General features: G+C 39.1%; 1 protein-coding gene across 15 annotated transcripts in view; it reads right to left on the reverse strand.

The window, feature by feature from the left end:
• cacna1db (calcium channel, voltage-dependent, L type, alpha 1D subunit, b) overlaps nucleotides 1–15,471 on the reverse strand; it is a 108,339-nt gene that overhangs the window by 5,443 nt on the left and 87,425 nt on the right. For 13 of the 15 annotated variants that reach the window (XR_011979834.1, XM_072682155.1, XM_072682151.1 and 10 more), the window contains 16 exons: nucleotides 14,738–14,866; nucleotides 14,268–14,333; nucleotides 14,041–14,132; nucleotides 13,528–13,687; nucleotides 13,293–13,420; nucleotides 13,102–13,198; nucleotides 12,605–12,707; nucleotides 11,905–12,006; nucleotides 8,555–8,688; nucleotides 8,191–8,307; nucleotides 7,456–7,838; nucleotides 6,133–6,159; nucleotides 5,391–5,534; nucleotides 3,910–4,064; nucleotides 3,125–3,246; nucleotides 521–823 (listed from right to left, as the gene is read on the reverse strand). Coding sequence is in view for 14 of the 15 variants with exons in the window: in XM_072682155.1 (XP_072538256.1) it covers nucleotides 521–823; nucleotides 3,125–3,246; nucleotides 3,910–4,064; nucleotides 5,391–5,534; nucleotides 6,133–6,159; nucleotides 7,456–7,838; nucleotides 8,191–8,307; nucleotides 8,555–8,688; nucleotides 11,905–12,006; nucleotides 12,605–12,707; nucleotides 13,102–13,198; nucleotides 13,293–13,420; nucleotides 13,528–13,687; nucleotides 14,041–14,132; nucleotides 14,268–14,333; nucleotides 14,738–14,866 (2,262 nt within the window). In the remaining variant the exon portion in view is untranslated. Of the gene's footprint in view, nucleotides 1–520; nucleotides 824–3,124; nucleotides 3,247–3,909; nucleotides 4,065–5,390; nucleotides 5,535–6,132; nucleotides 6,160–7,455; nucleotides 7,839–8,190; nucleotides 8,308–8,554; nucleotides 8,689–11,904; nucleotides 12,007–12,604; nucleotides 12,708–13,101; nucleotides 13,199–13,292; nucleotides 13,421–13,527; nucleotides 13,688–14,040; nucleotides 14,133–14,267; nucleotides 14,334–14,737; nucleotides 14,867–15,471 lie in introns of those variants that run through there. The other 2 variants (XM_072682150.1, XM_072682157.1) reach the window with 2 other exon arrangements.

The following is a 15,471-nucleotide window of genomic DNA, read 5'->3' on the forward strand; positions in this document are numbered from 1 at the left end:
CATGTGAAAATCCAGATCACTATTATACGGAACAAACTCGACAATGTACTGAACAATTTCAGACACATTGTTAAATGTGTGTGACCCTTACTGCTGTGCGACAGCAGATTGCGTAGCATGAACCGTCTGTGTTTCTCAGAGAAGCTGCATGTGAACATTTAAACCAAGATTCCAAGATTATAAAAATTCCATGTTTCTTTAATGTACATCATGTGTAAACTAATTATTTCAGTGCATTGTAGGATTGTTACAGGGCACTGAAAATTCAGTGCCACTGCAAAATGGCAGAACCCCAAAGTAGTGCACAATATAATAATTAGGGCACATTCTTGGTAACTACCATGTATATGTAAGAACGCATGCATTTCTTTCTCTCTCTCTCTCGCGTGCAAGCTCTCTTTTTCTTCACTGCACTGAATCGCATCAAATTATACATTTTGTGAACTGTTACACCCCTAGTAACAAATGAAGACACACTAGACGCAAACAATGACATCTGCCCCAAAACAACAGGACTTACCGCCTCTACCAGACTATGTGCACTGCCTCTCTGCTGCAGGTACTGACTGCAGTAGCCAGGTGGGATCTGCAGGTGGGAGTGGGTGGGTGTGGCCGATCTGTTCGACCTGTCACGGCCGTGCTGGGTGTACCAGGAGCTGCGACGAGCAATTGCCGGAGTGCTGCTGGAGCTGGGCGATGCTCCATGCCAGTCGACCTGAATCAGAGGGGTGTAGGATGGGGGCGTGGCCGGGGGAGTGACCCATGAGTGGACAGAGCGAGTAGGAGAGAGTCGACTGGAGTCTAGTCCAGCTACAGCCATCACCTAGAAAACAGGATGAGACTTTTTAGAATAGATTAATGACTGATCAAAGCAATGTGACCACTTGTCCAATATATTGGTTAGCTGATATGATTGCAGGATAACGTTCGCGAGAACTCCATAATGTTGCGTAACCCGGGTCAAATTAATGTACTTCACTTTCAGTGACTGTTTTATATCTCTCAGCTCATCCAGGAAAAAACATGTCCTTTAGTGGCAGTAGGGGGACAGTAGGGGGAGCCCAGGAGTGAGAAATGACAATTTTCCATAAAGTTGCTTTAACTGCCAATCTGGTGACATCATCTATCCCCTACCTCAAAAGTATTTACAACATGCCCTAACGGGTGGTGTTCTCAGTTGGAGGCTTGCAACATGTGTGATTGGCTGGTTCAAGCAATGTAAAGATAATAATCTGGTCATGATAAAATGTCAGTACATCTGAGTAGAACTTGGAACAGATAGGTTTCCAGGTGAAAGTGGGTGCACGTGGCTCTTTCAGAGCAGCCAGGGTATCTCTCCCTTGCTGTCTTTCTTTCTATCTATATATCTTAAATTCCTTAACAAAAAAAAAATCCCATAACCTCTTAAAAAGCTTATGACTCGTCAGTGGGCCACACACGTTATTAAAAACTTCTATTACCAAACAACAGACCCACTGGTTTGTACAGAAGTCCCTGTAGTTAATGAGTAATACACCCTGGTGTGCAATAAAGGTGTTAAACCAACACAAGGCATTGTTTATTACTGTAACCTGTAGTTAAGAGCATAACGCTAACTTTTAATAATGTATGTTAGGCTTTCATGTTTAAGGTTATTCATTAATATAATACGTTATGGAGTAAAATAAAAATCAATAATTGTAGTCATGCATTTAACTTAAAACCTTAAACAGGAGCCCAAAGTGAGTCACTCCCTCTTTAACTGTATCATAGCAATAAATGCTAGACTAAAAATAAAACATGATCATGGTTAGTATTAAAAAATGTGTCCAGATCTAACCTTTAGTTAGAAAGGTGAAAATGATGAATGAACATATTATGGTAACATTACTACTGGTGTGGTTAAGACATAAATTCATTATGTTTCTGCTGATTATTTGAGTTTAAGAAGTATGAAAGGGTATAATTTTATATGAATATATATTTTTGGTTAAGATCAGTATTTGCTACGTTCATGTTGGTTGGGTCCTACCACCCACAGCAACAACAACAACCCCACAACAGCACAATGTCAGTTCTGAACAGATTAGGTATCAGATTATGCACCACACTATGCAAACATAATAATCATTTGCAGTACAGTGCTGTGTATATGTGACTCTGTGCTAAATCCTTTGAGTAATGTTAACATCTACAGGCATAATGACAAAAAGGTGATGGCATGACAATGAGTATGGAAAAGAAGCAAATAAGAAATATATAAAATGTTAATTAGCCTAAAAAATTTAAATGCTATATTTAAGCTTGTTCACTGATGGTTGGTCATGCTCAGCATAGTATACTTTACTTGTGTGGTACGATGATGTAGCAGGAGGTAGCAGGCAGAGAAACTGACCCTGACAATCTCTTAAATTAAATTTGTTTATTTTATAAATTCAACTGAAGTCTACTGTATACTATACATATAACAGATGCACAAAACACTGACAGCGCCATTAATATAAGGTTAATGTTAATGTTAATGTTAATGTTACAATATAAGGCTTATATGTGCTCAATACTGAATATTCAGGGCAATATCTAATGTTCAAACCAAAGCCAGCTTTACTGGCAAAAATGCTAATGACTAGTTTTGGACTAGACCTCTGAAGGTGTCCTGTAGTATCTGACACTAAGACGGTAGCAGCAGATCCTTTAGGTCCTGTAAGTTGTGAGGTGAGGGCTCAATGGATCGCATCAGTGAGCCTCAGGTGCCCTGTCACAGATTCACCGGTTGTCCTTTCTTGGACTACATTCAGGTTAGTTACTGACCACTGCATACCAGAAAAAAACACAAGACTTGCCTGATGTTTTGGAGATGCTCTGACCTAGTCGTCTAAGGCATCACAATTTGGCTCTTGTCAAAGTGGCTCAGAATCTCATGCTTGCCCATTTTTCCTGCTTTCAACACATCAACTTCAAGAACTGACTGTTCACTTGCTGCTTATAATAATTCAACCCATTGAACAGATGCCAGTGAAGATGAAGGTAATCTTTTCACTTCACCTGTCAGTGGTATTAATGTTATGGTTGATCGGTGTATGTGCTTAGCATGAAGGTATGCTTGCATTGCACATTTGTGTGGATGTAATCTGAGTAATGTTACCTGATGCTGCATTAGTTGCAGAGGTAGAGCAGTGCGATGATGAAATGAGGGTGAAAGGGGAATTTCATCTTGGCTGCTTTGTCTGCGCAAACACTCAAAGTTGAAGGAAGGCCGAAGTGGAGCTGTATGGAACATGCAGTGGTCATCAGAAAAGAACATGACAAACAGAGCTTTTTCAACATTCTCAGACTTGCTTTAATTAAGACTAATGAGGCAGCGAACCCCCTAATTTTTCAAATTTTCTTAAACCCTATACATACTATCCCTACACACAGTCCCCCTCCTTTTTGTGGACCGATACATAAAGCAAGTGGCCAATGCACAAACTGCTGCAGGGACTACTTTGCATGCTCCAAACCCTGCTGTAGTGGCATTGAGCAGCAGCCTCTACAGCAGCTATTCTACAATAAAGTCTTAGCCAGCTTGATTACTCTGGTTGCGCTCTCACACTCTCGTTGGCTGCTGTTCCTACTGTTGTAGATGTGCTCAAATGTCTTCAATAAGAATTTTAAACATGCTGTGCATGTGTTTTTCCCCTGTTATTTATTTATTTTTATTAATATATGATTGCTGCTGTTTCAGTTTAAACATATCAAATATAAACAATGTTATTCACTTCACCTTTCAGTGGTTGTAATGTTATGTTTTGCATAAAGATGTGACTCTGCAGTTTGGGGTTAGTTAAAGATTAATCCCAGGCTCTGTTTTTTGTTATCATTGCTGCAACACACTGCAGGTGTGTTTACAAAAGGCTTCATGTGAATAAACAATAAGTATTATCTCACTCTGGGGAGTTGAGGGGAGAAGCCTCCTCCTGGGCGACTTCTTGGAATCCTGGACAATTGGCTGCTCATCATCGTCATAGAAACACTCCTGGTACCCGTCAAAAGTGTCTGGCTCAATCTCACTCACGGTGTCCTGATACTCCCTGGGCGACCTCCTGCAAACAGGAAAAGACAAAACAATGTAAGTATTAAAGTAGTTTACGCAATGTCATTACCCCAAGTGTAGTTGATTAGCTAAGACATACTGGATCTCACTAGAACTTTAAGGCAAATTCAACTAACAAAAAACAGGCATCACCCAAAATCATCTCCATAAACACATGCATATACCTATATACGCTTCAAAAATACATCGTCATCACCATCATCATCATCTTTAAAAATATAATTTAGCAAAATAAAGGGATAGAAAGGAGAGACTGCATTTACAAACTGAAGTTCAGAGTGTTTTATCATCTGTATAACTTCCAAGTTTCCAGTGTAACTGCCTTCAGTCACTTAAAGGGCTTGCTGTGAAACAGTGCAAACACTACCACCAAGCAGCCAATATCTAAGCACAGTGTATTTCTAGTGGTACAGGTTTTCTTTTGATTTTGACTTTTTAAGATTTGTTTCTTAAGGTTTTGCATCCCAAATTATTGAAACATCCTAGTAATGAGACAGTTAGGGTAGGTCTAGTCACAGAACATTCTGAGTTGACAACAATTTTGTGCAATACTGCAAAAGCGCATCCAGGTCCTGGGAAGAAAAATTCTACATAGCAGAGACAGGTTTCCATACATTAAGGATGTGAGTGAAATGGGTTAGTTATTGCACTGGTCATGTTTTGATAATGGAGTTGCAGGGTTGTAACCTGCTGCGTTAGCTGGATCATTGACTGACGACATTAACTTACAGCTTTACATCCAGCTTCTGTCAGTGCTATAATATAGTAACATGTCCCTATAAACCCATTTATGAACTGTGTCAGTGTTCAGTGTTTGCTTTGACCCAGCAGGCTCTCATAGTGCTCTAACCGGGCCAGCTACGATATCTGGAGAACATTACTGATTGGTTCTTTGTCCTGCCCCCAGCAAAAATGGAGATTCTCATTGATTTTCCTGCAGTGTTTGACTCTCTCCTTGTCTGTATCTACAGGTCAGTGTCAGTGCAGTTTAGGGAGAGTTCATTACTTTTAAAGATGTCCTAGAATGGAAATCTGTATTTATACAGTATTCTGGCTGAAGAATTAGAGTTGGAAGTGTTCTCTTTACAAAAGCAAAACCCATGTAAGTAAAACAGGGCTGTAAAATGGTCCAAAACCCCCAAACTAATTTTATTTACAAAAAACTAGCCCACTAGCCTCTTGAGGCTAAACGCTACAGCTAAAAAGCTACCTGCCGGGCTAAAAGCTAACCTTACCAATCGTCCTACTAAAAGGCCATATATTTGCCACATCTGGACAAGCTGCTATCCAAAAATAGGCGAGCTGATGGCAATACCTGTCCCCAGTAAGCATGAGGTCATCCTCCTGAAACTCCTCTCCACTGTAGTACTCCCCTGAAGCTCTGTCATCATCGCTGAGCTCCCCACGGGTGGAGTTTTCCCGGCAGATGGTGGGATAGCAACCAGCTGTCGCATCTGACCTGGAATATAATTCATATATTTAGATTTACATTATCACTGATTTACTTTCACACAGAAGAATTCCATACAAACCACAAATCGACTGCACAATTTCTAATGTCACTTTTCTGCACGCGTCTTTGGAAAATGGTAGGACTAGGTTCATCAGTTTTGCTTTTCCTTATTTTTCTTGAATACATACACTCGAGAGGCAAAGAAAACACTTTCTGGAGGCATGACTTTTCACCATGCAGGAACACCTGCACACTGCAGTCATTCTCATAGGAGAAGGGTTTTTACCCTTACAGACGGTAAAGGTCACAGGACCTTGCAAACCCCAGACCACCGATTTCAGGAGGACCAGAGAAAGGTTCTCCATTTACTACTTTTAGATTAGTATGGCCTTAAGAAAATATTTACCCCAGAATGCTAACATATATCAAAATCAATGAAAGTTAAATAAATGAAAGCTGACTAGCTACAATGCCTTCTTTTTCATAATAATAACTGGCTGCTGCCCAACATTCATTCCTTCCTAATGTTTGAATTAGATGTCACAATGAGCATGCAAATGGATGGATGGAGTGAATAGAGGCATTATTAACAGCATACAAATACCTAATGTAGGTCTCATAGTATCGTGGTCTGTCCCATCAGGTAGAGGGGTGGTGAATAGGGCAACACATGCATGGGTGGATGAATGGATGAATGAATGCATTACAGGGAACAAGAGATAAAATAACAGAACAGTAAGAAAAGCACAGTTACTCAACAGAAGTTTCTGATTACTAAAACATAATTTTGTGAGGGTCGAAGTGAGAAAAATGAGTCTTAAGTAATCCAGGTTTCCAGGTTAATCCAGGAATCTGAACACAGGTTGCTAAATATGTGGGACAACTGGTTGGTTTAAAAACCCCAGATGTAGTTGATTAGCCATGACAACTTCTTTGGTAAGGCCATGTTCACAAGACTTGTTCAACACAAATGAGATTAGTGATTGTTGATGAACTTTAACCAAGTTTAACCAAAAGTTGACCTTAAACTTCCAAGTTGGAGATATATGTTAATAAATATTAACACCAGATAATGCAGTTATAATCTAGCATCCATCTGCCTGTATGACGTGAATGCACACAAAGGGGAGATGGATTCTGGAGGAGGGGGAGGTATTCAGTACATTGCCTGTTTCCTAAAGGGGCTGTCCCAGTGTTCAGCTACACTGTACATTTTAGTAGTTCTGCATTAGTAGTACAATGAGTCATACTGTAATGCTGAGTCATACACCAACCCGTCTGAATGACGTTAATAAAGACCGGTACTGAGAGTATTTAATTTACTTGTCCTTGTACTTTATTTTCACACTACTGTATATATACACTAAAGAATATTACAGTATATTTAACTCCTTTTCCAAGGAGTTAGTGTTACTATTTTATGATCTTAATTTATTACCTATGTGATGAATCTAATATGAATCTAAATATGAAATATTTGGGTGACTATTGACTTCTCATGTTTGGACACCGCATAGGTCTTGGCTTATCGACTACATCTGGGGTAAGTGGAATAAAGTAAATTAAGTTTAGTTTTCACCAAACCATTCATTTAAGACTCTGTACACCAGGCCACCTTTGGGAAAATGTTAACTGAAATAGAATACTGTTGTTTACCTGTTAAGATCAATGGTGTCTACTGTAATTTGGATTAACGGGAAAAGCTATGTGTTTTTTTCATAAACAATGTGCTAGATCCCAATGCAGGATGTACTTTAACAGCAGATCATATTTATAGATGCTGCTTATGAAATAATACAAGTTCAAATACAGTTGTGAAATTCTGTCTGTTGAATGCATTTTGCAGCTGTCTGTATTTACAGACCATTCATTCTTCCATACACTGTATATACCATTCAAATGCACGGTGCAGCACAGCAAAACTGACCTCTTAAAATGAGACTTTTGTTGTGTTTCTCCATCACTTTTGAAGTTGAGGTAGGAACCCAGGGAAGACACCCGGCTCCTGGGCCTGTCAGATGGACACTGCCCACCATTGGATAGGGTGGGCCCGCATGGCACGTTGGCATTGTTGAGGTTGGAGTTGGAGGATTTGGGAGATTTGAGGTATGAAGAGTTAGGGTTTGAATGGGAATAACCATGAGAATCCTGATTTGGAGAGTACAGCGGGTGGGGAGGGGGATCCACTTGGACGTAGAAGGGAAGAGGCGGGACTTGTAGTGGCCGCTGGGTAACATTCGTGGAGTGGGTGGGTCCTCTGTGGTCTCCATTTACATGATTCAGGTGGTTTCCAAAGAGACCACCATTTCTCTAAGAGAAGAGGAAAACAAAGATTTACAACTCTTGCTTTTATCCATCAAATGAACTGGAACTTCATTTAACTTTACAACTTTAAAACAAAACGCTAAAGGCCTTCATGTAAAATGTGTAAGTGCTGTGTGAGTCAAGGACTATAAACCTTTTTACTATACTTTTATAGACTCCCACTATTCACTTTTCATAACTAAATCATAGTGAATTTTTCAGTAAGGTAAGCTACATCACATTATATTTAAAATACAGTGTCTGTTTTATTGAATGCAGGCCAACCATCTTCAAAAAATCTTACAAAAAGAAATATAAACAATGAATGTTCAATTGAATTGAAATTCTTTTCTTGTACCCTGTATATCTCTTCTTCCTCATCAGGGTTAAAATCCACCAGGCCTTCATCTTGTAGGTCACATGATATGGCTCTGCGAATCTCAGGGCCAATATCATGTAGTGTACGAAGACCAGCCTACCACAATACAAGAAAATTAATCATGTTCTGGCACTCTTATGCGCTTTTGCTTTCTCACGGTACAACCACACACACATTGTTATGCCCACACTGTTTTTAACTGCCAACATTAAAGCAACATAATAATCCTGTCATAAAGGCGTCTGTCACCAAGCTAAGGGTTATGACAAATAGCATCACAGGGTAATTATACATGAAAGATAATTACCCAGAAACCAGTCTGTAGGTGTAAGTATTATCTTACCTGTAGTGCGATGGTGGTGTTGAGGCTGGCAGTGTGACGCCCCACAAGTCCTAGCTCTTTGCGTTTCTTGAATTTCCTAAAGTAGTCCTGTATCAGGAAAGTGGCATAGAACTTCCCCACTGTTACCTCGTCATCTGAGTGAACAGACCACACAGCCCCTTTCTGGGTCAACAGGTGCAATTATAACTAATTCTAAAGTGCACGTCATTGAAAAAGTCAGGATTCCACCACTGTAATTACTTTAACTTATATTACACTAAATAGTAAGAGTATTACACTACATAGAGATGGCACAGATGGTCCTCTAATATTCTGTTACAAAGTTAATATGTAAACTTCATGAATCCACAAAGACAATCTTAACGGATACGTTTCAGCCTAAAAAATGCATTTTACACATAATTTGTCATGGTATGTAGCATTCCGTAGTGAACTAGTTTATGTTTGGTATGCATTGCGCAAACATGTCATGCAGCTACCGCAAATGTCATCAGTGGGAATTAGAGATTTTAAAAACTCTACTATACTACTACTATGGATGCAAGTAAGCATGGTTACAAAAACAGATGCAGCCACTGATAAATTCTGTATTTTGATCTGTGTGTCTCCATAATATACTGTTAGCATTGTCAGCATTTCCCTACTATCCATCCGTCTTCTCATGTCACTAGACCAGTGTTTCTCAGCCCTGGACCTAAAGGTACCCTGTCCTACACATTTATTGCTTTCGCTTCTCCCAACACACCCGATTCAACGAATTCAAATGCAAGACTTGTTAATTAACAAGTTGCAGCAGGTGTGTTAAAGCAGACAAACCAAATGTGCAGGGCAGGGTGTGTCCAGGACCAGGGGTGAGAAACACTGCATTAGACAATTTATTACCGTTTACCTTACCTATTTTCATTAACAGTTTATCAGCAAGCCTATCTTGAGATATCTTGTCTTGACAGGTCTTACAATGTATCCATTTGCATATGACATGGCTGCTTATCAGCAAACTACATGATTAGCTAAGATATGGCAGGTGTGATATGAATAATTTTACAGCTTAAATTTGATTTGCCTGATGAGATGCAGTCCCTGCCAGTTGCACAAAAGGCTGCTGTTGTGCATGTGTAAATAAAGTGGTATGCCTAAGGCTGACAGCTTGCAGGAACTTTCATGATTATGAGTTCGCGGGAAAGCTTTTAACAGTTTAACAGTTCAACAGTTTTTTAAGCACCACATTCCCGCTCAGTATTGCTCAAACATGATTAAATCATTAAACCCCATATTACACACAAAGGTGTATTATTCAGTAACTAGGTGGGTCTATAAAAACTGGTGGGGCAATTCATTGGTAACAGAAGTGTATTAAAAAAACTTTCAGCCCGCAGGCTTACTAAATGTGCTAGAGCAGCAAACTGTACTGGCCCTTAGTTTACCATGTCTGCTTAGTTATCATATAAACACACATATAACACAATTTACAAAATTCAAACGTCTAATTAAACGTTTAGCCAACTAACGCCACATGGCAACTGCTGTTTTAAAGCTAGTTCATGCAAGCAAGCAGCCACTAAAAAGCTTTTTCAATAGACAACAAAAGTGCATTGAGGAAAATGCTCTGAAGGTACTAAAGCAGCTTTAAGCAAGCACCACAGGTTAAATAAGAAAGCTGGGGGTGGGGGAAGTTAGGTGACTAGGTAACTAGTTCCATGCCACTGGCCTAAAACAGAACTGCTTCGGGTAACTCATTAGAGCAAGGAGCAAGTGCAAGCTAGAGTCAGAGAAAGAGTCACTGTGAAAGACAGAAGCTCAAAAAAAAAAAAGAGAAAAAGCATTAATAGGTGGCAAAGCATGCAAGCACTGAACATGCAATCTACTGTTTATGACAGCCATTTCTAGATCTACAAAGCATGAGGCAGCACAGCATAGCAGTGTGTACTATTTTAGGAATACAGGCACTAGCATAGTGAAGTAAACTAAACTTGACTGATACATGTAAAGCACTTGACAGACTTTTAAGCAAAAAGGCACTTTTAGCACCATTAGATTTAACATTAGTTTTCCCTCCTCCATTTCTGAGAAGGCATAATATTTCAGGCCTTTTTGCACAGTCTCACTTGCTTGTCTTGCTTGATTTAGATCACTCCAGAAAAAATTCCATAAACAACCATTAAAAACCCTTGCATTGATCGATCTGTAGTAAACATGCCTACATTCATTAAAAGGTGTGTCCACAAAGTTTTGTAGTGTGTGATTAAAATTAACTTAAAAATGCAGATTTCAAATATCTGGTATTCTTTTTGAATCCACTTTCTTCCCATTCTCTTCACTTTTCTTCATTGCTCTGACTTTCTGTTCTTTAAAAAGATAACTTTGCTAACAATGGATAGGTGAAACATGGTCAGCAGAAGGCAAGAACATTACAAAATGTGCAAGAATGTCTCAGTACACTGAGACAGCTAGATGTATATGACTGAAATGTGTACATTGGTTTCACATGAATGAAATTTAACATTAACACAACTGTTGTGTAGAACTGGAGTTCACAGTCCCTTTAGGTTTTACAGAATTTGTCATCCACATGTTTAGCATAATATAATCTGAAAGCCAAGAATATCAACATTTCAGCAATAGCAGTTAACACTATTGTAGGGCATTATTTGTAGGGCTACATGACACCTACATAAAACTTTTAAAAATGAGGTTTTATTTTACCAAGTGTCTGTTGTTATAAACGTTGCTTTGTCAATTTTGATGTAGTGTCAGCCACAAAGTGTATTCCGACAACTAAAAGCAAGTATGCAAGTATGAACATTTAGGTAGGTATATCAGTGAGAAGCTGATGCAGGGTGTCATATAGCCTTACAAATAGTCAGTAAAGCATTATAAAGTTTTTATTACCTGAATGAGGTACAAAAGTATAACTGATAAAGCAATAATGCAAAAACCTGTAATGTGAGAATGACAGCCACATGTGTGGCACTGCGGCCTTTCAGGGTTTCAGTCAGCAAATGCAAGGTGGCTGCATTCCAAACCACAAACACATACACTGTATATGCTAAACAAACAAATGTACTTCTAAAACCGAGAATATTTTTTACATGCGGTTTTTGTTTTGCAGTTGTAGCAAGAGGTTTGGGATGCAGCCAGCAACCAGCTCTCACACTACATCACTCCGTTTAGCATTATAAACTGCTTCTCTGAGAGCTACTAACAATTTAAATCCCTACACGGTTAACTGTATTCCTAATGTCATCTTATTGAATTTGCATGTAACAGCAATTGACAGAAACACAAAATTAGTTAGCAAAAAAAATGAAAAACATTTGAATGGTAACCCTGTTTCTGTGTGGGTTTCTAACCTCCTGCAGGGGGTACCACTTGATCCAGGAGTTTTGAACTGGTTCTCTTCCAGATTTTTTTAATAACTGCCCTCAGTTCTTCATTGGCCTGTTCCAGATTTCCTAAAAGAAAAAAAAAACATAAATAAAAATACATATAAATATATATGCAAATGTATACACACATAAATAATATATAGACACATAATCTTATATTTCATGGAGATATTAAACCAGAACAATTTTGACTGACTGCAACTGGTTCTAATCTGCCTCTCCCGGACTGCAACTATTTCTAATCCCTGTGTCCTTTATTATGCTGCCTCTCCCTGACTGCGACCACTTCAATCCCTGTGTCATTTGTTATGCTGCCTGTCTTTGACTGCAACTGGTACTAGTCCCTGTCATTTGTTCTACTGCCTCTCTCTGACTGTGATCAATTCTAACCCCTGTGTTGTTTATTTTCTGCCTCTCCCTGACTGCAACTACTTCTTACCCCTGTGTTGTTTCTTCTGCTGCCTTTCCTTGACTGCAACTACTTTTAATCCCTGTGTTGTTTGTTCTGCTGCCTCTCTCTGACTGTGACTACTTCTGACTGCAACTAATCCCCTTAGTTGGTGGCCCTGTGCAGGCCAGTAACTTTGTAACATCAAGGTATGATATTCTGTCCATATCATGTGGTCCTAGTAGAAGGATTTTCCAGCCATTATAAATTCCTCACCTTCGGTCTTGATCTTCAGTGCAGTTCTGACCAAAGCAAAAAGTGTGGCATTAAACATGACTGTACCATCACTGTTTAGAGGCATATTCATTGCCACCAGCCTCTAAAAAAAGACCAAATCAGAAGTCAAGTGTTATTCTGTTGTTTGAGGCTCGTGCCTCCATGCAGCTATTATTTGAGTATTATACCCTGTGTAGGGTTCTCAGGTTGGTGTAAAAGTATGATTTGTTTGTAATTAGATGATTAGCTGCATCAGGTGTGTTGGGAACAGGGTAATCCCTAAAATGGGCAAAGGGTCCTCCTGAACCTAGGTTGGTAACCACTGTCATATTATATATCTATATTCACATTTTGGTGTAAGGATTTAACAATGTTCTGCAGTTTATTTGCCTATTTGTGCTGATATGCATCTTCAGTATTAAACATAATTTGCATTCAGTTCATTTGTGATTTTAGTATATGTGTGTGTGTGTGTGATATCATATGTTGGTACACACCTTACATGCCACCCTGTGGGGACACAGTTTGCCAAAGCCCAGTGGTGGCTGAATCCTACGCAGTAAAGTCACCACATCCAAGTGTTTAATCCTGCCTCTAAGAAAGACATACAAATGCTGTAACAACAATAACAACAACACAACACATACTCCTTCCACACACAGGAAATACTGAGAGCTGAAAAGCTTACTTTGCCTCTGGGTCATATTCAGACCAAATCCTTTTGAATTCATCCAAATGATGGGGTCCCAGGATTGACCAATCACGGGTCAGATAGTCAAAATTATCCATGATGACAGCCACAAACAGATTGATGATCTGGGAAAAAGTGTCAAACACAAACCAAGCTCAAAATCACATGCCAGAATGACTACAAAATCACATGTTTGTGAAGCAAAAGTATAAGGATAACGTTTTGCAAATACCAGAAAAGCACAAAGCATGTAGAAGCTGATGAAATAGATGATTGCAAAACCACTTCCACAGGTTCTCTCCTCGCCTGGGTTGTAGTCAGACTCTGAATCACATAGTTTACCAGGCAAACATGCTAGCATGATCTCCTGCCAAGCCTCTCCTGTCGCACACCTGAGAGCGAGAAAAAGGTTACATGAACATGAACATACAGTGCTGTGGAAATGTTTAGGCTGGAAATGGTTGCAAAAATGTGGTCTCTGTCAAATCCACTGTGAGGCAGATGATATACAAATGGAAGATATTCAGCGCCACTGTTACTATCCCAAATAGTGGTCATCCAGCATATATCACTACAAGGTAGTGGAATATTAGTCACAAAGAACCTCAGGGTAACATCTACAGACCTATGGGCCTCTCTTACATTGAGTAATGTCAATGTTCATGAGTCTGCCATCAAGCAAACACGGAACAAGAATATTTGAAATGGTTCACATTTTCACATTTTCTAGCAACACAGCACATACCTAAACAGCAGGAGTACAGCTTGTGGAAATGTCTGGAAGTTGTTGTTGCGATTAATGCTGGTGCCATCCACCATTGCAATCTTCCCAAAGACCTAAACCGCAGACAAACTTGAATGCAAATTACATTCTTCTACCAATTCAGAGAATTGTTAGGAAAAAAAGTGGCTTTACAGTATGAGACCATGCCGTCACTTTCACCACTTTCACATTATGAAACATATTTTAACCTGCATCCCAATGACAGCGTAGATGAAGAAGAGCATGGCTATCAGCAAAGCAACATATGGCAGAGCCTGTGAAAGAGAGAAAGAAGTAAATAAAAATAAGGAATTAAGTCACTATATGAGAATATACTATATTATTAATCACTATGTGATAATCTACTATATTATTCATGTATCTGCTGATGCTGATTTACAGACATCAAAAAATGTAAAACTGAATCAGAATTACAAAGAAATATAATACATAACTCAACAAATGCATTAAAATGAACATAAATATGATATTTTGATGCAGCAGCTCAGCATCTGCTACACATTATGCTCTTCCAGAATATAATAAAAATGTGACCAAGTCAAATCTAAACATCTGTTCCATGCTGATTTTTTAAAGACACTATATTACCAATGATTTGGGTAGCATTGTGCCTCCCTATAATTACAGCCATTTTCGAGGACACTGTTGAGGGACACACCTGAAATGACTTGATGAAAGTCCAGAGAAGTGTCCGAATGCCTTCCCCTCTGCTCAGCAGTTTGACCAAGCGCATGACTCGAAACAGACGAAAAAACGTGATGGAAATTCGAGCGCTATCCTCTGTATTCTAAAAGCCAGAACAAAGTAGATGAAAGTAGTAAAAGCCCCAACATGGAAAATTTGTACGTTAAAGAAAAACTGATTTTACTGAAGGAAAAATATGAAACTATACTCCAAAGCCTTCCAGTCCCATCCCCAAACTACTATTAGGGGAGTATTTCAAAGTTACACGTAGCATTTTGTGAATTGTTCTTTTTTGTTGGTCTGTAAGTATGTCTTTGTGTGCTTGAAGCACTTCAGGCAGGGATACATGCAGAGAATGTCCTCTATGTCTGCATAAATGATCACATTTACAATCATATGCTGTAAACATGGACTTGTGAACATTCCCCATGGTGCACTTCATGCGCCAGCTGTCGCTGTCCATGACAGTGGGTCACTTTATTGTGAGACGCATGCACTCAACACTTCTGATCTCTCAGGCAACAGGACGATTTTCTTCATCTTCACAAAGTGCAGTCCAAAAAAGCCAAAACACCAACACATAATTTTATCCAAAAACAAAAAATAACAAAACAAAAAAAACAAAACAAAACAAAACAAAACGTGTAACAGAGCACAAAACATAGAACACTTCAACCAAAACGAACAATGCCAAAAAAGTATGAAAGC

The sequence above is a fragment of the Salminus brasiliensis genome, chromosome 6 (assembly GCF_030463535.1).
Source record: "Salminus brasiliensis chromosome 6, fSalBra1.hap2, whole genome shotgun sequence".
Classification (NCBI taxonomy): domain Eukaryota; kingdom Metazoa; phylum Chordata; class Actinopteri; order Characiformes; family Bryconidae; genus Salminus; species Salminus brasiliensis.